Below are 23,693 nucleotides of genomic sequence, written 5' to 3' on the forward strand. Positions count from 1 at the left end.
CATTAAAGTTGAGCATACAAAACATTCCGTTCTCAAGTTTTGCTTAAAAGTTAAGCTAATTTCAAAGAAAAAAGAACAGCTATTCTATTCCTATAGAAGTTACTACGTAGTATTACACTGCTTGACATAAGGAGGAGTAAATTTGAAAGTTCATACTGTCATGTTTTGTAGAACACAGATATTTAGTATTTTAACATTTTATCTAAAAAAAGAATTTGTCATACAGCAGCATTTCGGCTTTGAAGCAAGGGCTTTGTATTTCGTAACAGCAGCCTGTGATCTGGATCCATAGTGTAGGTCTTCTTAACTTTCTGATCCTTTTCTTTCTGTTCTTCATCAGATTCATAGAAATTGTTTTCATTATACTCTTCTTCAGCATTTTCATCCTACCAAAAGATAAAATGTGAAATATATGCACGGAATATTTGCATCAACAAATTATATTAATTGAAAAAGTAATATACAACAATATACAACACCACAATGTAACAGGAGTTACATTAAATAAAAAAAAAAAAAGGAAAAGAAGTCATTATAGACTTCTAGACTTGTATATGACATTGTATGACTACAACAGGACATTCAATTTCTAGTGGCAGGTTGTTGGAGGAAGGAGGAATGGACAGATAGTATTGGTTGATTTTATGGATGACCTTGATAGAACACATTCTTTTGAAATGTAATTCTTACTAGAACAGCTGTTACCATTGAATAGTTGTAGCACAACCGAATTGAAAGCCATAACAGAAACTTACCCATGAGAGCATCAGGGAACTAGCAGAAAAGGCAGAATTCTTATCTCTAACATTACACATAATATGTAAAATATAAGAGGTTCAGAGGATGCCCAAATAACAATACAAAAAATACTAACAAAATACTAAAAAATACAAAAAAATACTAACAAAGCTAGTACAATGATATACTGTAATGTAGGTTATCGATTCTATGAAAACATCCTTCTCAGAATAGACATCCACAACATTCAACACTATGGAAGTTTTCATAATTTTTCACAGTTAGAGGCTGCAGAAACCACTTAGATTCATGTGCATCTTCACTCCCCTATCTTTTTTATCACTCTTTGTCACCAGAATAGCAAGCTAAAAGAGATAGCATCACTGCGGCCAGTTATTTATTTATATTACAAGAAGCTAGCTTACATCAGAATCGTTAAATCACAGAATAATAGAATGGTTTGGGTTGGAAGGGACCTTAACAAATGTCCAATTCATGATCCCCCTCCACAGGCAGTGTTGCCACCCACCAGATCATGCTGCTCACAGCCCCATCCAACCTGGCCTTTGACACTTCTGGGAACAGGGAATCTGGGCAGCCTGTTCCATCACCTCATCAGTGTCTGAGTAAAGAATTCCTTCCTAACTAACCTAAAACTCCCCTCTTTAAGGTTAAAAATCATTCTCCCTTGTTCTATCACTATCAGACCACGTAAAAAGACAATCTTAATCTCTCTCCTGCTGATGATCTCCCTTTTAAGTACTGGAAGGTTACAATGAGGTTTCTTCAGAGCCTTCTCTTCGGGCTGAACAAGCCAAACTACATGAGCCCACATATGAAAGGAGAGGTGCTCAGCCTTTTGATCATCCTCGTGGCCCTGCTTTGGACCTATTCCAACAGCTCTACGTTCTTCTTGTCCTGGGGATTCCAGATCTGGACACAGCACTCCAGATGGGGCCTCGCAAAGGCATAGTACAAGGGGACAATCACCTCCCTCTCTCTGCTGCCCATCCCTCTTTTGATGCAGTCTGGGATACTGTTGGACATCTGGGCTACAAGTGCACACTTCTGGCTCATGGCAAGCTTTTCAGCCACCAGAGCCCAACTATAATTGTTCTGCCCTGCTTTCTCTCACGTCTTCATCAAAGCCTATTTAAGGCATGCTCAGGCCGCACCTACTGCAGATCAATTGTCTTGGGACAATGTTTTGGCTGTTACTGAGCAATGGATGCACGCCTTGGGCCAGTCTGCTAGAAGAGGCAGAGCTGCTCCACAGTGGCATGGGGAAGGGGTGGGTCCTGGGCCAAATGCTGCCTATGTGGAGACACCTGGTATAGTATTATCCAACCATACACAGTTATTAAACTCCAGTTGTTTTTTGAGGATTATTTAAGTCACGTATTCAATTGCTCATTTTTAAAAAACAATTACTTTTGAGACAAATCCTTTAAATTATTGCTGGAGGTAGAAGAGAAATCAAAAGGGAGTAGAGAAATTGCTAGAAATGAACGTAAAGTCTTACTTATTATCTCTTCAGCAAACTAGGCTAGGAAAACTTTGAAACTTGTCTTTATGCATTCATCAAGACCATAGGTAGTGAAAAACTCTATAAAAGTGGGTGTGGAAAAGAGATAACTTACAGTTTTCATTTCATTTTATTAAAATTTGAAAGAACACTGAAAATAAATTGTCCTTTACATTTCTTCTCATTTTCATAGGTGATGTCAACAGTGCCCTCAATGTTTTGCAGAAGACATAGCAAGCATTTAGCTGCTACATTTCTTATGCAAAACCAACTGAGGTGATTCAGTTCGTTCATTTCTCTACCTGTGTATCTTTGTGATAGACATCCTTCTAAACTAACAATTCAAAATGCTTAATCAATAGTACTGATGACTGAATTCCTTCCCTTTTCTACAGGACAAAGCAGCTTCAAAGCAAAACTCCTGATCTCAATGCATCTCACCATACTGAAGAAACCAAGCTTCCTTTAACTGAAAGATAACCCAGTCTTCATTGATTCAGCCATCAGTATCCCTACTAACAGGCACACACATCAGTGCTATTGAACTCAACAGAAATACATAGTTGGAAATAGTATTTAACTCATTAATCACAGTTGTAAAGAAAGAGCTTGAGCTCTTGCATTTGCAATTTTTGTAAATTATTTGTAAATAATTTTGTTGGTTAGAAAGAGTATCCTTTCTGAAAATTTCTTTAATTTAAATCCCTTCAGAATGTTTGTATCTTATCACTTTTTTCGTATCCTCACGGGAGTATTAATGTGGTCTCTTCTCATAGTTACTATTTATTGCCACCTCAGAATTCCTATTTTTTCATATTTGTTGAAATATGAAGTAATTATGTTCCAGACAGAAGACGATGATGCCACATAGGGAAGTAAGTTTAATGAAGTGTAATTCATTAACATAAAGTTGAAGTCTAAATTAGTCAGAATTTGTAATCACACAAGGACCTTATTAAAACAAAGAGAATAATACTGCAAGATTTTCACATTAACATGAAAATGAAAGCAAAGCATTACATAAAGGAGCCATGAGACTGAAAGACAGACACCTGCAGGCTTATTGTGTATAAGAACTGCTGTGTCAAATTCTATTAATTATCCCAGACACAGACAGCTCTTACATGCATCTGTGAAAACATTCAGTCACTAGCAACTCCTTAAGCCTCAACCTGAACTGCTGACTATACTTACTGTCAGAAGGAGAGAATTCATTTTTTAAAAGTCTGCATTTACCTGAATAATAAGATTTTTTTATGCGTTGGTTTTTATCTGACTTGAACAAAGTTTGATTTATAATTTCTGCAGTACCATACAAACTTCATTTTTTGATAGCACTGCCTACTGTGTCGTTAAGTAGCTTGGGATCTGTAAAAAAAAAAACCCTAAAATTGAACTCTTCAAAGGAACCCTTCTGGTTTTTATCATTCAAATCAGAACGACACCAACTATGTGCTCAGCATAAGCACTGGAAGAGTTATAACATAAGGGAAGGGGAAAATAATTCAACCAGACATATCTCATAGAATTACAGAATGTGTTAGAAAGGACCTCAAAGATCATCTAGTTCCAACCCTCAGTAGGTTCTCGTGGATCCACTTTGCAAGCTTATCCAGGTCTCCCTGAATAGTATGCCTTTCTTCTATCTTTCTTACTGCACCTCTCAGTGTAGCGTCATTAGCAAACTTGCTCAGTTTACATTCAATCTCAAAGTATCAATCAGTGATAAAGATGTGGAAGAGCAGTGGTCCCATGAGGGACATTGCTCATGACAGTCTTCCATCTGTGCATAGAACCACTGGCAACAACCCTTTGGCTGCAACCATCCGGCCAATTCTTTATCCATTCAACAGTCCACCTTTCAAATCCATCTCTCTCCAATTTAGAGAAAAATATATGGTGCGAATCAGGTCAAAGGTCCTGTACAAGTACAGGCAGAGTTGCCCTTCCTTGGTCTACCAATGCCATCAACTCCATCATAGAAGTCTCCACTTCGGCAATGCTATTGAAATGGTAGGAAAAATGTTGGTGGGACTATCCCTCCAATAATGCATGCTGTAAGAACTACACAACGAGAATTGGTGAAGACTGTTGTCCCCAGAGGAACCTTACAGTGGAAGTTCTGAACTCTGCAAAAAAGGAAGAGATGGGACACCTATTTATTTTTGTCGGAAGTGGCACAGAGCTGGTAGCTTCATGGTGGTAAGTACAACAGAACTTCTTTGTACTGCAGTACAACAATGATGAAAAGCCTTGCTCTAAGGCAAAAGCATCCTGCTCAGCATGCTACTGGTGCTACTAATATCTCAGATTACAAAGAGCAATCAGAACAGCATGCCTCTTATACTACGTCTGAAGTCTAAGGGTTTTTCCAAGCAGGAAAAAAGGTATCATGGAGAAAAGCATAGATAATACTTTAATTGCTGTCAGCACAAAACCAAAAACAAGACTCCTGCCTTTTAAAGATGCTTTAGTGAACATTATTCAATCAAAATTGAACTTTCTACAAATAGTTTCCTACATCCTTATTTTCCAATCCTCAACATCAATACTGCACCTTCATTTAGCTGTGGCAAGATGCTTCTTCACACTTCCAAGAAATGCCAGATATTGATAGCACTAAAATTTTACCTCCCCAGAGTTTTGATTTGACCTCAAACTGAAGACCTACAGTTAGAATTAAATTAATTATATAATTTATTTAAATTTATCTATTTTTTTAATTTTAATATTTATCTAAAACATTTTAACTTATTTTAACAGTCACTTTTGAAGTTTTAATTTATGTAGAACAGTTCAATCCTCTTCAAAATAGAAATCAGACATAAAACAGCTTCCTCTTACCACAAAATCATACTAATTTTAATAGCATGTGGAAGATATGCAATAGTAAGAATACAAAGAAATACAGATTTACCAAAAAAATGATATGTTAAAAAACTTCAGAGTATACTGCCTTAGTTTTCACTGACAATCACTTTTCCCACATCTCTGCAGTTCCTTTATCAGAAGGCAGAGTCTGGGTGTATGAAGTCCTTCACCTCATAAGAGAACATCAGGTATGCAGTCATCTGCGGAATCTGCAAGCATACACCTGAGGATCCTGAGGGAAGTGCCAGATGCAGTTGCCAAACCACACTCCATCATATTTCAAAACTCATGGAAGTCAAGTGAAGTTCCCAATGGCTAGAGAAAAGACAATAGCATACCTGTTTTTTAAAGGTACTACTAAACAGCCAGGCTCTACTAGGAGTCCTGTAAGATTATGGAAGAGATTCTCCTAAAAGTTATGTTGAAGCACATTGGAGACATGGAGGTAATTACAGACAGCCAGTGCGGCTTCACATAGGGAGAATCATGCCTGACTTTTCTGGTAGCCTTCTACAGTGAAGTGACTGCATTGGAAAGGAAATTGATATCATCCACCTGGAATTCTGTAAGGCCTTTGCTATGGTGTTCCACAACATTCTGTCTCAATGTTGCAAAGATATGAATTTGACAGATGATGGGCTATTAAAAGAAATGGGAACAGCATGGATGGCAGCAATCAGAGTTACATTCAATGGATCAATATCCAAATGGAACCCAGTAGTGAGCAGTGATCTTCAAGAGGATTGCTACTGGACCAATGCTATTTAGTATCGACGTCAATGTTGTAGATAGAGGGACTGATTACACCCTCAGCAAGCACAGTCACCAACTCGAGTGGTGCAGCTCATATGCTTGTGGGAGTGCATGCTATCCAGAAGGAAACTCATGAAGTTCAACAAAGCCAAAAGCAATGTCCTGCAACAATGGAAGACTAAGGAGAATCTCCAGTTGGATGTGGGGGGAAGACAGTGAAGGAGAAAAAAAGGCTGAGGTACTTAATGCCTTCTTTCCCTCAGTCTTTACCAGTAAAATCAATTGTGCTCTGGTACCCAGTACACTCCTTGAACTGGAAGGTAAGGACAGGGAGCAGAAAGAGGCCCTCATAATCCGAGAGCAAATGGTTAGCAACCTGCCACAGAACTTAGATGCACACAAGTTTATGGGGCCAGATGGGATACACACAAGGGTACTGACAAAGCCAGCTGACATGCTCACCACGTCACTTTCCATCATTTCAGCAGTCCTGGCTATCTCAGCTACCTCAGAAGATCTCAGCTGACTGGAGCCTAGCAAATTTGACATCCATCCACAAGAATGGGTGGTGGCTGGAGGGAGGACCTGGGAAACTACAGGCCCATCAGTCTGACTTAAAGCGTCTATTTGTTTCAGTGATATTCAGGCATCAAAAAAATCAGTGGCAAATTTATTCTGGTGGTAGAGTCATACTGGAAGAGCAAGTGTTGCTACCATTCAGATTTAGGTCTAACTTACCCCTAGTCTTCTTGTCTCGCATTTTTTTTTTTAATAATAAACTGGAACAAACATATGGATACACAGACAAAATGCAGAATAATCCAAATAATTTGGAATTTTGGATAAAGTACTTCATGTTCCCTAGGGTCCTTCAGAGATATGCAATATACCAAATCAAAAAGCATGCAGTCTCAGACTCAAGAGACTATAGCATCCTCATTGCAGTCACATAGGTCTTCCTCAGAGGAAAAATTAAGCAAAAGCTTACTTATGTGAAAAGGGAGATAAAAGTTTATTTTGCAACATTTCTATACATTTTGAGGAGACCTCAAAACAATGAAAAGGCCACACAAGGTAGTAGGCAAAGAATTTCCTATGGACAGATGCTCAGAACAAAATTTATTAATATTCTGGAATTCAAGAGGGCCTCTAAGTACGTAGATAATATTCATTTCACATTGCTTACACAATTTTACAGGATTATTTATCACAGAAATTACCAAAATTAAAGCTAAAAACTTGAATAGATCGCTTGAACAGGACATAGGCTGACAAAGGTTTGGTATGTCTGATATTTAAATTGAAAATGATTAGCAGTTAAACAGTTAATATTTAGTTTTCCGTGAAAGCATTTCAGTATTTACCACCAACAACTTAATGATCTAGACAGACATAAGCACAGTTTTAACAACTTATTTGCAAAAATCACTAGAAAATATGTATCTTCTCCTATATATACCTTCATTCTGAGTCAAGAAGGTAAGACCACAGCATTGGATGGATTACACAGAAACTGCTTCTGGACAAAGCCATGAGAAAAGCAGTGGTTACTTTCTTAATTTCAGCTGACACAGAATGTCCTAAGAACTTATCTACACAAGTTCTACCCGCTGCTGCAATTTCACAGCTAAATTCTTTGGGTAACCACAGCAACACACTTTGCTGCAAAGATAGATGTCATTTTTATCTACAGATTATAATTCTGTGTCAGCAGTAAATGCTTGGTAAAGTAGATCAAATTAGAAAACTCATGCGGCTGAAATCTAACCCTTCCTCTCCCTCCAAGTATTATTCTGACAGATCTATTCCCTTAGAAACCACTAGTCCTAACACAGGAGTACAGAGGAAGAAAATGTAAAGAAAGACAGACAATATTGTTTGCTGTGTCAGTGAAAGAAGAGACTATTTTTGCAGTGGTCATGAAGTACAACAACCAGAAAGTTCTGTTTAGAACTCATTTAGAACTCTATTTTCCCTAATTTACTTTAAATCATCCTTGTTTTTTGTTATAAATCTATCTCTAAGTTACTCTTCTTTTGTTATGCACTGAAACTGGTATCACAGTCAAATGGCTAACCAGTCCATGTTATGTCCCAATTACTTCACCAAGTATCTTTACATAAATATAAATGATCTCTTACACTAACTCCTCCTCATGTATATCTGTAAGAACCTAGTTACGGAGTACTCTGAGGGAAACGGAAACAGCTGAATCCAGAATTCTCCAGTAGAGATGTCACAATAAGAATGGAAGAAATAAGCAACATAACATATGCACACCAGCTTCCTGAAATATGCTTCATCTTTTGACTTTATTGGCTAGATCAGGAACATGTAGATCTGCTAAATCTAGGAGATGGTTTTAATTTGCATCAGGAGAGGACATCTTAATAGAAACTGAAAATGAGATTACTACTTTTGATTCCCAGGAAGTAAAATCTTGTGGCTTCAATCTTCTGGTGAAAGGAGAAGAAAAAAATATCAAAAAAGCTACCACCTAATAGAACCACACAGCACAAGCAACTAAGTGAAGGTTCTGTAATGTCTACAAAATACTGAGGTTTGCTTTGAAAGTAATGCTTCCTATTTTATCATACAATAATCTGGGTTGAAAAGGACCTCAAAGATAATCTAGTTTCAACCCCCCTGCTAGGGTTGCCAACCACTAGAACAGGCTGCCCAGAGCCACATCTAGCCTACCATTGAATGCCTCCAGGGATGGGGTATCCACATCCTCCTTGGGCAATGTGTCGCAGTGTGTCACCACCCTCTGAGTGAAAAACTTCTTCCTAATATCTAACCTAAACTTCCCCTGTCTTCCCCAGTTTAAAACCATTCCCCCTTGTCCTATCACTATCCACCCTTATAAACAGTCACTCACCCTCCTGTTTATTTCTTTCAAATACTGGAAAGCCACAATGAGGTCTCTGGATTGCTTCCCTTCCCTCCAATGTGTTGACTGTACTACTCAGCCTGGTGTCATCTGCAAACTTGCTAAGGGAGCACTTGCTTCCATCATATATGTCACTGATAAAGATGCTGAAGAGCACCGGTCCCAAGACCAAGCCTTGGGGAACACCACTTGTGACTGACTTCCACTCAGACACAGAACCATCAATCACAACCCTTTGGCTGCGAACAGCCAACCAGTTCTTAATCCAGTGAACTGTCCGTCTTTCAAATCCATACCTCTCCAATTTAGAGAGAAGGATATGGTGTGGGACCATGTCAAAGGTTTTGCAGAAGTCCAGGTAGATTACATCCGTCACCCTTCCCCTGTCCACTAATGTCTCCATCCCTACCAGTGAGAGATGATGTTGGATCACAATGTCAGAGCGAGATGTTGGTGGAGTGGCAGTAGAGGCTGAACCTTCCCACTAGTATTCAGTTACATTTTGTTGCTCTGCCATGAATGGCAAAGAGTAGCAGTCTGACAAAATGATGTCTGACACAGAAGTGCATGTGAAGTAAAGATGTGTCACCAAAATCCTCCATGCGGAAAAAAATTGCATCATAGACATTTATCAATGCTTTCTGAGTGTTTATGATGTCCAAAAAAGTGGATGTTAGCACAATGACGCTGAGGGTGGTGTGTTTTAGCAGCACCAACAGCAACACAAAAGACAAGCCACACTCTGGATAACTATGCACAGCTGTCCTAACACAACATGAAGAGCATCTCAATCAGTTAATCTGTGCAAATTGGCAGATTACAACTAGGGGACTATGTTCAGAGCTGAATATTGGCTTTAATGCACTGGAAATGGAGATAGCATAGTTTGCACCAAGTGGGTCCCATGGATGCTCACAAAGGAATGGAATGCAACACCACAGCAAGTTTGTCAGGATCTATTGAGCCCGTGCAAAATTGAAGATGACAATTTCCTGGGCAGCATTATTACTAATAACGAGATGTGGTGTCACCACTAGGAGCCAGAGCCAAAGCGGCAATGCACGGAGAACTGACAAGTGAATTCCCAAGAAAAAGTTCAAGACACAGCCCTCAGCTGTTAAGGTGATTTGTACTGCCTATTGGGATAGGAAAGTGGTTACCCTTCTGGATTTCTAGGAACCTGGACAAACTATCAGTTCTAACTGCTATACTGCAATGCTGCCTAAACAGAAGGCTTGAATTTCCAGAGTCATGCACCTTTCTCTTGCTACACAGTAACACAAGACCTCACACCAGTTTAAAGATGGTGGAGTACATTACCAATCCTGGTTGGATTGTCCTATCTCAACCACTGTACAGTGGGTGCAGATTTTTACAAGTGTGACATGCAGGCTCTTGTTCATTGCATAGCTAGAAGTGGTGACTGTTGAAAAAAAGTATTTTGTTGCTAAGAATTTGCTCGACTAAATAGTGTTTTGCTTTGTATATGTTTCCACAGAAATAAATAGGAGGCATTACTTTCAGAGCAACCTACATTTATCTTGATAAATTATTCCTAAACGATTAAATGCTATTCACAATATTTCTTAAATATGTTTGACTGTCTATGGCTCCTTACTAATCTTCATTTAGTAATGATTTACATACAGAATAGTTTTGAAGTACTTTAGCTTCTTTTATTTTTATCACTTTACCTAGGTAATTCACCTAGCTAAGAGTAATTGTCAACCTGAATATACTTTTCCCTTCTTCTGTTCTCAGCATTGCAAAGTGGGATTTAGGACTTTTATTATGCTCTCAACAGAACTGATTCAGAATACTTTTTATAGAGTACTACAAAAAGTTAAGGACAGACTGTATTCCTCATATGCTCTGACTGAATCATTATTATTTACACCTACTGTTCCTTAGATGTGCAGCTCAACATGGAGAATAATAAAGATATTTAGAACAGTGCTAAACACTTAGAGCAGTCTTAATATAGCCATTTCACACTGGATTCCATCATGCATAACCATAACCTTTACAGAATACACTAAGAATTCATAACTGTAATATACTAAGAAAACACTGCATGAGCAAGAAATATTTTAAAGCGTTTAACAAAAAGAGTGTAGGTTACAGAATGGTGGAGTTTGGAAGGAACTCATCTAGTCCAACACTCTGTTGGACAGTCAGCTCAGATTAGTTAGGACTGTGGTTTTTGCATACTGCCAGGGACGTGTTCTGACATTTGATCACTTCCACAACAAAAATGTTTTTTTCTTGTTCAGAGAGACACTATTACACAAGGTAATGATTCACAGTTTAACATATAATATACAATTTTTGTTCTTATACTATATCTGAAAAAATCTGATAAAGTCAATTCAAGTTAAAAAAAATAATTGAACCATCAGAAAACACTGTCAGTGTTCACATTTTGCTTTCAGCAATATCCTCATGTACTCAAGTCTTATGTGAAGTAGAAAACGAAGTCATAAAAAAGGGAAGAAAAAGGGAAAAGAGCCTTGAGAGGACCTGTTGTTGATACTTCGCCACCATCTTTGTCTTAATCTAAGAAATTCAATGTTTGACAACTTCTACCTTAATTACTGTTTGGTATTTAGTGAAAGTAGTGGAAGTTCAGTGGAAGTTTGGTGTTTAGCTCAGCAAACTACAAAGCAACAGTGAATTTCCCCACTATCACTTGTCCTAAAGCTGCAAAAATCCAATTTTTTAAATCTCGATAACACAAGAAAAATACTACTTACACAGTGCAAGCCAAACAAGTTCCATTTAAATGGAAGCTAAATTGTTTCTAAGGTGCACGTTTCTGAAAAGTGAAACCCTGGTAGATTCTCACAGAGAAAACAAAGGCACATCTATTTCAAAAAACATTCTCTTACCAAGTAGAGACTTCTGCTCCTAACCAGAAAATTCTACAGTTCTCTCCTTCCCTCAGCAAAGCAACCCATATTTATAGAAGACCATGTTTGATTATTCTGGTGTCTTAACTGACACAAACAGCTTCCTGGTTTTTTGAAATTAATATAAAAACTGGAAACAAATATCCAGAATAGAAGAAATTAGTACAAATTGCTAAGGGTAAGTAAGTAATTAAATGGCCTTATACTTAAACTTGTTTGTAGGTGACAAACACTGGTATTTGTCTGTCATACAACAAATGCAGAAATTCTTTAGTCGTACTAGGATAGATCTTCCCCTTATGTGATGACCATAAAAACTAAATTATACAAAGTTCAATAGGGTCATGGCACATAAAGCCTGTAACTATAATGCAATATGCTTCATACATTAAGTGCAATGGAAAACATTTTTAATACTGAACACTGTGGAAAGGAAAACATGCAATCTGTTTTTTCCAAGAGCAATCATAATAGTCTGTGCCCTGCAAATTAAATGTGAGCTAATTTATTTCTGTTCTGTTATATCAGCTCTATTAATCTTCAACGTTGAAAAATTCTCAAAAACCAAAATAATCAAACTTGGAGTAAAGTTGAGTAAAAGGAGTAAAGCTGAGGTTGCATGCTAAGCATACAAATGAATGTTCAAAATAAGCAAAGAGCACAATATTATTCAATATTTTGAATAATCTGAGCTGGAATTTATTTATTTTCTTTCTATTACTATTTCAGAGCTAGGATATTTTCCATGACTAACAGTTAGGGATATACACATTGAAAGATTTGCTATTTTTCTCCTGGAAGTCTTTATTCTCTAAGGTCATTTTTTTTTCAGGCTTCGTTCCCATCCCCGACATCCCTATCACTGATGTCAACCTCAGCTTGTAAGTGCTTTGAGTTGAGCAATGCTTTAATAATTCAGTGGATAAATAATCCTAAGAATGTAAACTTGAAAACCTGAGACATGATTTTCCTAAATATTAGTTTATAAGTAATTTCATTGATTGAAGATCATGAATAATCTGAATTCATCTTTTTCTTTCAAATCTTAATTAAACATCAACAAAGCTTACTTCTGAAATCTGCAACTGTCTGAAATAAAGCTAAACAGCCCTGAGAGCCCTGAGCTTCAAAGATGATACACTCACTTGCTGGTGGAGAGTTAAAGCAGCCAATGCCTCCCATCACAATTGCTTCACTGCTAAAACAGAGACAGCTGCACAGCTTTAAAATCTGTTCCTGAACTGCCAAACCTCAAGACCACACACTCATGCAAGCCAACAGCAGCATCATGTTAAGCATCTCCATGCATTATACTCTAAGGCGTAATGGTTCTATTTACAAGCAACAATTCCAAAAACTTCTGGGAAAAGGGATGGGCAAAAAATTCAAACCGGCATAAAATATGCCACTCTTCAGAAAATGGCTTAAATCGTCCTTGCTCATCCGTTCAGGGCAGAAACTATCACTCCAGGGTGAGTGACTTGCTCTCTTTATGTTTAATACTTGTTAAAGTTGGAGAACTTTGGAAAAGAAGGTTACTGATAAACAAGTAACTACTTCAAACCAGTCTTCAAACATTTCAAGACTTGCAGTAAAGCAGGGATATTCTTCACAGTACTCATGACCAGAATGAAAATCCTTCAGAGAAACAAAAAATATGAATGTAAAACTAAGAAATCTTGGTTAATGACTATTAATGCTATTAAGAGTTTTGCAACAATTTAGAGAATCTGGTTAAAAATAGATTTTTCTCTGTGACTGATAGTTGTTACAAATATTTTTAGGACAAAGCACAAGAAAACAAAATGTTAAACAATTACTTGCTGAGAATTAGCTCAAATTGAACAAAAGAAGCACGTTTCTCAAAAAGTAAGGTGAATTTTAGTGAATAAAAATGCAAATATGCATTTTAACAGTCTTGAATTTATTAATCTGATAGGTTTAATTTCCATTTTCCTGCATCAGCTTTATTTATAAAGTGTCGTGCCCTATAAATGTGCTGTTATTTTCTATAGTCAAGCACCCTCTTAACAAATCTTCTCATTAATATGTAAATTTAAAGTCAATCGGTCTTCTCCCTGACAGCGCCATGAATTCCTAGTGCACTGTATAATCGGCTTTGACTTGGCATCCACTATTTATCATCAAAGATGTCAGTTAGAAAAATTATGTAAAATGTGCTGCAATTGATATGACTGCAATCTACTTTGTCAACACTTAATTGTTCCTCAAATCGTACATTTACATATAAACAGCCTAAATACTGATCCATAATGATGCAAATAAACTAAATTAAAAATCTCTTTTACAGCACAAGATGCCCTGTTATATGATGTGTTCATTTAAGAACCTATTGACAAAGGCATGCTTTCCAGCCAGCCCCAGAAAAAAAATCTGCTAATTTAATTGCTGAGTAGGTAGACAAACTAAATTTTGCACTAAAGCTCATAAAGGAAGAAACAAAGTATTATTAATAAAATACCAGAGATGAACAATTTTATGTTGGCATAGGTGGTACGGTTACCTGAACCTTTTAAATTTGTATAATAGAAGTCATAGAAGTAACTGTCATCTACCTGGTCTCAGTGAAAGAAAGTACATTACAGTCTGAAAGAAGTCTAATACTATCAAAACCTCTAAGCTCATTCAAAGACATGAGGTCATCTCCTCCTTCTCTTCTTTCATCTCATCCCCAACTAAAATTGGATTAAATTAATTGTGAAACCATACCTGCAGGTAAAGTAAATTACTGATTTTGATTCTTTTAAAAAATTAAAGCTCCAGGGTGAAGAATGCAAGTAGCTTTCTTTCAACTAGCAACAAAGAGGAAGCATTCTGTCTCAAGTACTTTAGGAAAATAAATTACTCAAACGTCTCATTATCTAGAAGACTTTCCATAATTTAGGCAATCTTAAGGAAAGATGTGTTCTTGTAATTTCATTTTCACCTGAAATGAAATCAAATGATGCAACTTTCTGTAGGTTCTGGACTCATGTTCACTACAAATAAGTACACTAGACATACTTCACTATACAAAGTTCATCTTCCACGAATGTAAAATATTAAACATACCAATGAATATACACCTTTAAGTATGAATTAGTTTAAAATTAAACGGTAAAACTTTACAGTATTAACACTCCAACTTCATACAATAAACACAAGCAGAGTCGTAGAGCATTTTTATATTGCTCTTTGCAGAAGTATTCTGTTTGCATCAATTTCTTGAACTCTTTTGATGATGGAAGTGATGGATTTTTACTTAGAATATTCCTTTTTCTGAAGATTAAATAAGGGTGTAGTCATATTTATACAATAAAATGAAAATTAAAAAAAAAATTAACGGTTGGACTGGATGATCTTTTAGGTCTTTTCCAACCTTGGTGATTCTATGATTCTATGATTCTAAATGTTAGAAAATACTTATACTATCCACTAAAAAAAAAAAAAAGCAGTCTGAATTTATTATTACGTTACTTAAGCTCTGTTCAGTATGCTGCAATATTAAGTACTTAGATGCAAAATGAGAGTCTGTCCATTTCAGAACAGACCTTTTCTACTGCTGACTCACAAAAAATCCACAGCGAAGAACTACCTCACTCAAACAAAGAAAAAATTGGATATTCCTGGGGTAAATTACAACAGAGAGCCTACAAAGCAGATTTTCATGGAAGCCTGTGTAGTGGAAGCCTTGAGTCAGCAAAGTCTCCAAGAGTGAAGGCGTATTCTTTTGTTTTCTAATTTTATTAAAATCTCCATTTAAATGCGTCTTAAAACCTAGGTATGTGCAAAATTTTAAGTAGTTCAGAATTCAAACACATAAGATAATTAAAAGATCCACAAACTTACCGTCTTCCATGGGCTTACAAACTGTGTACGTGCATATCGAGTTAACATGTGGATTATAACAACTTGACCCCATTCTTCTACATCAATCAGCAAGTTACAGAGCTTTCGGTAGTTCTTGTGAATCAGATCTATTCTATCTGGACACACTTCCTCAAATGCCATCACAACACTGCCAGCTACCAGCTAGAAAAGAAAACATAAACCAGAAGGTCAATATTTCTTTCACAGTTCGCCCAGAAGTGAGAATCTGAATTAATACCAGCTATTCTCAGCATTTTAAATAGGCTGAATTTAGAATTGCTTATTTTAAGGAAAAAAATAACAACCAACAATGAGGAAAAATTTTAGGCCCACAGAAAAGTATCTTTTTTTTTTTTTTTAAATGGAGTAGTTATATTGGAACAGAGCAAACATTTGCCATTTGTATTACACACATAAATCTTAGCTCTCAGCCCTTTAGACACAGTGCTGTGTAAGCATTCTTTTTCTTACAGTTATAGTTTCCAAATAAATTATCAGAAAACTTGCCATTAACTCAAAAATAACAGGGCATAACAACAAAGTATAATACAGAAATGTGCTCAACAAGGTCTATTTGGATTCTCCTATCAACACTGGCATGATCAAACTAAAGATGAGCTGAGTAAGTTTTCTATCAATACTGGAATCTACTGGGATCTAAATTTCTCTCTTGATATGGCCAAATTAACTGTCATACAAAATTTCTTCTTAGCGTTTCATGAATACACTGTATAAAAAAAAAGGCATAAAAATTAGCAGTTACAATACAGAGTATATTAACACTTCCTCACAGAGTACAAGAATTTCTGCATGTTTTCCACACTTAAAAACAAAAACAGTTTTAAAGTTACAGAAATGGATCACTTATGCCATATTCTGACCTTACATATTTCAATCCCATAAGAAATGAGTCTTTATATACACAGAGGTCCACATAGAGACTATGATTAAAAATACAGCTTTGTTTGCATGAGAAAATGAAATAGATTCTCCATGTTCTAACACTTGAAGGCTTATTCAAATATTCTTATAGGGTTTTGTTATTTTCTTTTAAAAATAAAGAAAGGAAATCCCTTTTCTGTTTGCTGTTTAATTTTAGGCAGCAAGTTACTTTAACTGTAGGAAAACCACCAAAGCTGAGTATGCATTATAGAGACATGCCATCATGTGCATAGAATTATTTTTTTTTTGCTCTAATGCTTTAATTAAGATTTGTTTTGTGTCAAAGTACATGTTAAGTCAAGTAAGTAAAACAATGAGACTTTAGACGAAGCAGCTGATATGTATGCAGTTGGCATGCATGCAGTATAGCCTTCTGGCAGCAAATTAATGTCATATTCTATCTGAGCACTGGGGATCTGCATTTCAACCTCTAAAATTTCCCCAATGACTTAAAGTAAGCAATTAAATAGGAGTGCAGTTTATTGAAATGGTACTTTTTGAGAAATATTAAATACAATGATATTCATATGTTACATTTTTCTCCCTGTATTTGGCTGACATTTGGTTTATTAGTATGTGCCCAACATTACAATTGAAAGAAAACAGCTCAGAATATAGTCTTGCCATTATGCTAAACAAGTTACAGGCTCTGTGGGGATTTTATGAATTACCAATAAGAATAAACGTGAAGTTGCATTTATTGCCTCCAGCTCTATCCACATACTGATACCTGCTGGTCCCAACACACATACAATTCATTCCAGGGAGTAAAATCTGATTACTTGATAGAGCTAAATAAAAACATTTAACATCTAAAATAGTTTTATAGTTCTGCAGCATCACACAAAACAGTAAGTTGATGTTGTTGCTCTATTGAGTTCTCTTCTTAGCAACCTGCTGCATTAAGCTCTCTTGTCAATTAAAAGACACTGCCAGTTTACATTTAGGTGTGGAACCTGAATGGATGTATAGCTCAACAGAACATGGTGGTCAGCTACAGGCAAAAGACAGTGTGATAAAGCACTTTAGTGTGAAAGTGTGATGGCACTTTGAGTCCCCAGAGACTTTTTTTTTTAATCACTAACACATAGATTCTGTTATCATGGATATTCCACACTTCCACACAGTACAGTGTCTCTTGACAGGTTTGAAATATAAGAGGGAAAACGAGGGAGGGAAAGAAGGAGACCATGCACAGATTTATGACTGTAAAAATACTTGCAGCCTAATATTTACACATCTTAGGTTCACAGGTGAAGGACAATACAAATGCTGGTGTCTGACTGGAGTTCTAGCACAGTTACCTTGCTTTTTACTGCTACTAGTGCTGTACTCAAGCCATTTTGTATTTCTCTTGTATTTAAATATACTTTGAAAGCTGATATAATTCATTTGTGTTCAGACTTAAAAGACCTAAACAACATGATCACAGGCAGAACAGATACCTAAAGTAGATTCCTAAATCACTTTAAAACTAGCTATTATACCAAAAGTCTAAGTACATATTCATTTCCTCTTTCTTGAAGAACAGTGATTGTTCCATTCTCAGTAGTCTACCAAATCTGGAGAACTACAGATTTGTCAGATCCTTTGCAATTCACAGGCTGGACGAAAGTTTTAAAATTTATGCTGGGACATAGAGGTGATGCAGAATAATCTGTCTCTTCCTTCGGCAAAAGCAGGAGCAGTGACAGTGAACAGACAACCTGGCATCATCTCATAAAAACATCACAGTAGTTTAGAAAGCTCCATTATTAGAGTAAAGCACAACTGAACACAATGAAATAGCCAACCACGCTGAAATACAGAAATTTAAATTAATAATGTATTTCCATTCGTATCAGTAACCCACTCAAGTTTACAGTGAGAATTCTGTCTTGCGAACACTTAAAAATGTTAAAAATTTGAACATTCATGATGGGATGCAAGAGGAGCACCAGATGAACAAGAATTTTATTCCTGTAGTGAGCCTCTGGTGTTAGAAGTTAATACAGGAATTGCCATACAACACGTGTTACTTAACAGCCTGTCCCTCTACCCTCACAAGTGCATTTTCCTCAATTTTTTCATTTTAAGCGAAAAAAAAAGAAGTGAGAATATAAAATAAATTGAAAATGGATGTTGTAGCTGAAAGATTTATGTGAGAGGATTTTCCTTTCTTAGTATGACACTATTCTAGTTGATACTGTTACCCCAATAGTATGATCCTACTATACATCTAAACACCAGAGGAACAGCTTATAATATCTGTTTATTAAATGCTCAACATTCCATAAAAATATTTAGAATTAAAACAAAATGATCCAATCAGAATATAAAACTGAAAAATATTAGTTTCCAAAAAACAGTCCGTTAATTTCCATCTCACTGTGTCAATAGCAGCTTTTTGTAAGGATAAAATATAAATCACTCCAACAAAAACAGCAATGAGCTCATCAAACTCACATGCTGCTTTCCATTTATGTATTTTTTATATTAAAGCAATAAGCGTGCTTCATTTGTCTTCCACTCGTTGCCACATTTTTCTATGCTGTTGCTATGAACTTCAGCCATTAGCTGCGCTCCAAGGTAAACTACATGAACCATCAACAAAAGTGACACCCAATCTACGGAGTTCATATTTTCTCCAGATTATCTATGCTAGTTGACAAGCTGGTAATGAAAAAAATCACACTAAGCAAATGGTTCCTCTAATAACAATAAATTTTCTATAAAATTATGAAGGGTACAAAACGTTTCCTTGCATCTATTTTGTCATGAATTCTAATTAATGCTGCGAAAACCTGAGAGTGCTGGGTCATCACAAGAAGTACATCCAGGTTTGATTGATAATATAGTGCAAGTTGGCCTATGCTGCCAAGATTCTTCTCTCTTAAATTAATGGCCACCTCACCTGCCCTAATCATACAGCCCAAATGATATCCCCCTTCTTATTTCAATTTTCTGGAGGCACAGAAAGTGGAAAAGATCAGTCATTTATCTTCTAATGGTGGGATAATAGATCTATCACAATAAAACATCTGCACAAAGCCAGTAATTTTTTTTCCAAAGGAGCAAAGCTTTTACCAACATTAAATCAATAAGTTAGAAAAACAATGTCTCAGCTATACATTTTGATTTTAAACCAAAACATTAACTTATTAACAGAAGCCTACATTTGAACAGTAGACTCCAGCTTTCTTTTCCCCATTATCCCCAATGACATTGCTTTAGTTTAAAAGATCAAGATCCTCATTGCAAAGCCATCACCAATTCCAAGCATCATTTTTTAATGTTAGAGGTCTCACTTGCTGAGAATCTGTGCTTCATCTTGTAACTATGCAGTCTGTAAAAGATATCTTAACAATCACACGTATGTTTAAAGACCTTTGATCCCTCAAGCAGAGTATGTAATAGGCTATATGTGTTATATTTAGAAGTAAATTTTCACATGGGAATGGCACAATAAATTTAAAGTTTAGAAGTAATTTAATGTGATGAGGATATTCTCATTAAAGGAGAATATAATGTTTAAACAGCATGTGCAAAAAAATATATATGTTCTCTGGAGGGGGGGGGAGGGGGGGAGGCGGGAAATGTAAATCTTAACATGGAATAAATAAATTCCATGCAGTAAATTAATTTACCGTCAGTCTTCACTCAAAACTTTTCTCTAACCTCTGCAGAATTTCTTCACAACAGAAGTTTCTGGAGTACATTACCAGTGCAGGTTTACCAGCATGTTTTGAAATTTCTCTCCAATATCCTTTATTCTAGAGGAGTTCAAAAGCAGTATTGCAGTGAATACACTACCGAGTCCCAGAAAAAAAAAAGCTACAGTAGCAACAGCTATGATATATAGCACAATACACACAGCCACATACTAATCCCATTTTCTGGATGTGGCTGAACAAAATCATTTTTACAATGCAGCATATACATATTTATATTTTTATACAAGTATCATAAGCTTCCCTTGTATCATAGAGGCATTTGTTCAAACCAAGTAAAATCAGATCAAAAACAATGGAAAAATTCTAGACATTTCTAAGACACTCATTATCCACATAATTACATCCCAGCAGCAGGTCTACACTCTGCCTTCTACTTTAGGTGTGCAACTTTGAGGTATATTTCTCAGTCCAGAATAAAGTGGCAAGTCTTTTATCTGAAAGTTTTAAACAATGGACATGATTCCCTCTCAATATCAGTATGAATGTTTAAAATTATTAGGTAGGTTAGGTATCGTTCGTGCACTTGATTTTGTTTTTTATTACTGCTTACAAAATTCAGTTATAAAATAACTAAGCTACAAACAGAACGTAGTTCTACAGTCCTTCACAGCATGCCAAAAGCAAATTGAGCAACAAATCCTGCCTCAAACCATTTATCTCAAAACTAGAAGAGCAGGCTTGTTAAGAACCTGAGGAAAAAAAAAACGAGGAAAAATAGAGTGAAATCATATGGAAACCAACAATCCAAATAAATGGATAAATAAATAAATAAATCTCCAATTACACATTCACACCTACCTAGCTCTATTAATTTCTGAAAAAATGTCACTTTAGCATAAAAACATATATGGCCTTATCTTCATTTTTACATAAAACCACATCAGCTGCTCAGTTATTCAGCAAAACTAGAAAAATAAAGCAGACGTTCATGCTATTCTACTTGCTTATCAAAATTTGATGTACTTTTTATGTAATGGAAAGGTAAAACAGAAGTTTAAGTTGCTGTAATAAGCAGATTTTTAAACATCTGTTTAAAAATTAAATACATTGGCAAACAAAAATCAAAGTTTTGTTGATACAGTGTAGTTGTGCTAAACAAGTTACAGGGTCTGAAGGGATTCTATCAATTACCAGTAAGAATAAACATGAAGTTGCACTTATTGCTTCCAGCTCTCTCCACATACTGGTACCTGCTGGTCTCAACACGCACACAGTTCATTTCAGGGAGTAAAGCCTGATTATTTGATAGAGCTAAATCAAAAAATTTAACATCTAAAAACAGTAAGTTGGTGTTCTACTGAGTTCTCCTCTTAGCAAGCTGCTGCATTAAGCTCCTTTGTCATTAAAAAACACTGCCAGTTTACATTTAGGTGTGGAACCTGAATGGATCGAAAGGTCAGCAGAACACAGTGGTCAGCTCCAGGCAAATCACTGTCAGCCCAGAGTTGCGCTCAGTAAGCCCAGAAAAGCTGGTGAGGGAGAAGGTAAAAGTAGTGAAGAGTTGTACGTTAGAACTTACTTGTAGCAAAGCAATTTTATCAGAATACAAAAGCCTACATAGTGTTTGGCAAAATTCTACACCGTAATTCAGTTAGCACCTTGAGGGTACGTTACTGTTGATCTGCACTTGATATTTTTGCAAGTTAGATTAACAGAGTTTGTATTTTAATTGTATCTTTGTATTAAGTCATTTAAGGAGTACAGTGATCTTTCATTTATATCACTAGAAATTTTAATTAAGTGCTGGGTTAAGGTTGGATCTCATGCCATTTTAAGCTTTGCTCACCTCAGCTTATATAAAAAATTTACTGCTGATTGAGACCTAACAAATGAACACATTTTTTAGAGTCTGATAAAATAGTTCAATTTTACTGTAGTAAAATTCCCATCTAGATAGTATCTTTCTACTTCAAATGTGAAATGACTGCAACTAATTTAAATACACTTTGCCTTTTCTACGCAACATAAGCTGCATTAATAATTCACAATAGCATGTTCTTTTTGAAGAAATTTGTTTTACATAAATTTAGAGGCATCTATGTTTAGTAGCTACTCTGTCTCATTTTAACATAGACATTATATTGGTAAGTTTTAAAACCACTGTGCAAATTCAAATATTTATAGAAAAGAAAATAAATGTGTATTTATTGTATGTGTTTTTTGTGTTTTTTTTTTCAATGAGGATTCTCAAGCATCATTTGAACCAAACATTCATCTGTTATGTGACACTGAATTTAAAAATTACAATCCTCTTCTAAGCATATCTAAAACAAATTGAATAACAACAAAAATCATATGCATTGATTTCTCTCATCTAGACATTAAATGTAGAAGACATGATGCTTATTCAAGGATTATTGGTTCTTAGGTGTATAGAAATGCCAAAATTAACCTGACACTTTGACAGAAGCACTGTGACACACTTACATCATGGAAAAAAAAAAGCCCCAAAACAAACAAACAAAAAATCCATACAAATTCAACAGTTCCCAGTCACTAGGATTCTCCCATCTGGGTAAAGACACTACTTAATGACGTAATATTGTGATCTTGATCTACTAGTATTAGAACAAAACTACCAGGAGATGACAATTAATGTTAATATAAGGAAACAATTTCTGTGCACTTACACCGCAACACCCTAAGGATTAGTGTCAAATAAACTCATGGGCTGAGTTCCACATTACTACCTTCCAAATTTCAGGCAAACTCACTATCAAAAAAAGCCATTAATCAGATGAAATTCATATGGCTATAGCAAAATTTTCTTTTTCTAACGCTCAGTTTCTCAAAGAAGTCTTGTGAAGACAAATTTAGCAATTTTCTAGGAGCTTCTTCTTGCATCCTAAGTATATGAAATCTAGATTCCCTTACAGAACATAAGGAAGATTGTTCAAATTATTTAAGCTTATTAAAGCTTATTTAAGGCTTTATTAACACTTATAAAGTAACCTACATAAGATTACGTAAGCTACATATATAACTTTAAGAACCACCACGTGGACTGGAATCCATCCTCAGCAAGTCTGCTAATAATAATGAACTAGGAAGTGCTGTTGACCCCCTGGAGGGACAGGAGGCCTTACAAAAGGATTTAGATAGACTGGAACACTGGGAAATCAGTAGCAGCGTGAAATCCAACGAAGGAAAAAGCTGAAGGATGCACCTGGGACAGAACAACACTGGACACAGGCACAGATGGGAGTATCCACCAAACCTGGTGACAAGGCAGGAAGGCATGTCCTCTAATGAGAAGCTGAGGACACTTGGATTGCCAAGACCAGAGAAGAGGAGGCCAAGAGGACCTCAGCACTCCCTGTAGCTCCCCCAGGAAGACAAGAAGGATGGAAAAGGCACAGAGATAACAAGCAAGCATTACCTTGAGTATTAGGAAACATTTCTGTACTGTGAGAGTGACTGCACACTGAAACAGGCTTTCTAGAGAGGTAGACGATACTCTACGCCTGTTAGTGCTCAAG

The 23,693-nt window shown here is 36.1% G+C and overlaps 1 protein-coding gene across 1 annotated transcript in view; it reads right to left on the bottom strand.

The window, feature by feature from the left end:
- AP3B1 (adaptor related protein complex 3 subunit beta 1) overlaps window positions 1-23,693 on the bottom strand; it is a 159,572-nt gene that overhangs the window by 92,142 nt on the left and 43,737 nt on the right. The window contains exons 6-7 of the mRNA XM_042875404.1: window positions 15,539-15,721; window positions 225-386 (exon numbers count right to left, since the gene is read on the bottom strand). Of these exons, the coding sequence (XP_042731338.1) occupies window positions 225-386; window positions 15,539-15,721 (345 nt within the window). The remainder of the gene's footprint in view (window positions 1-224; window positions 387-15,538; window positions 15,722-23,693) is intronic.

Source organism: Lagopus leucura, unplaced genomic scaffold (genome assembly GCF_019238085.1).
Source record: "Lagopus leucura isolate 7727_CA_CO unplaced genomic scaffold, USGS_WTPT01 Super-Scaffold_100014, whole genome shotgun sequence".
Lineage (NCBI taxonomy): Eukaryota > Metazoa > Chordata > Aves > Galliformes > Phasianidae > Lagopus > Lagopus leucura.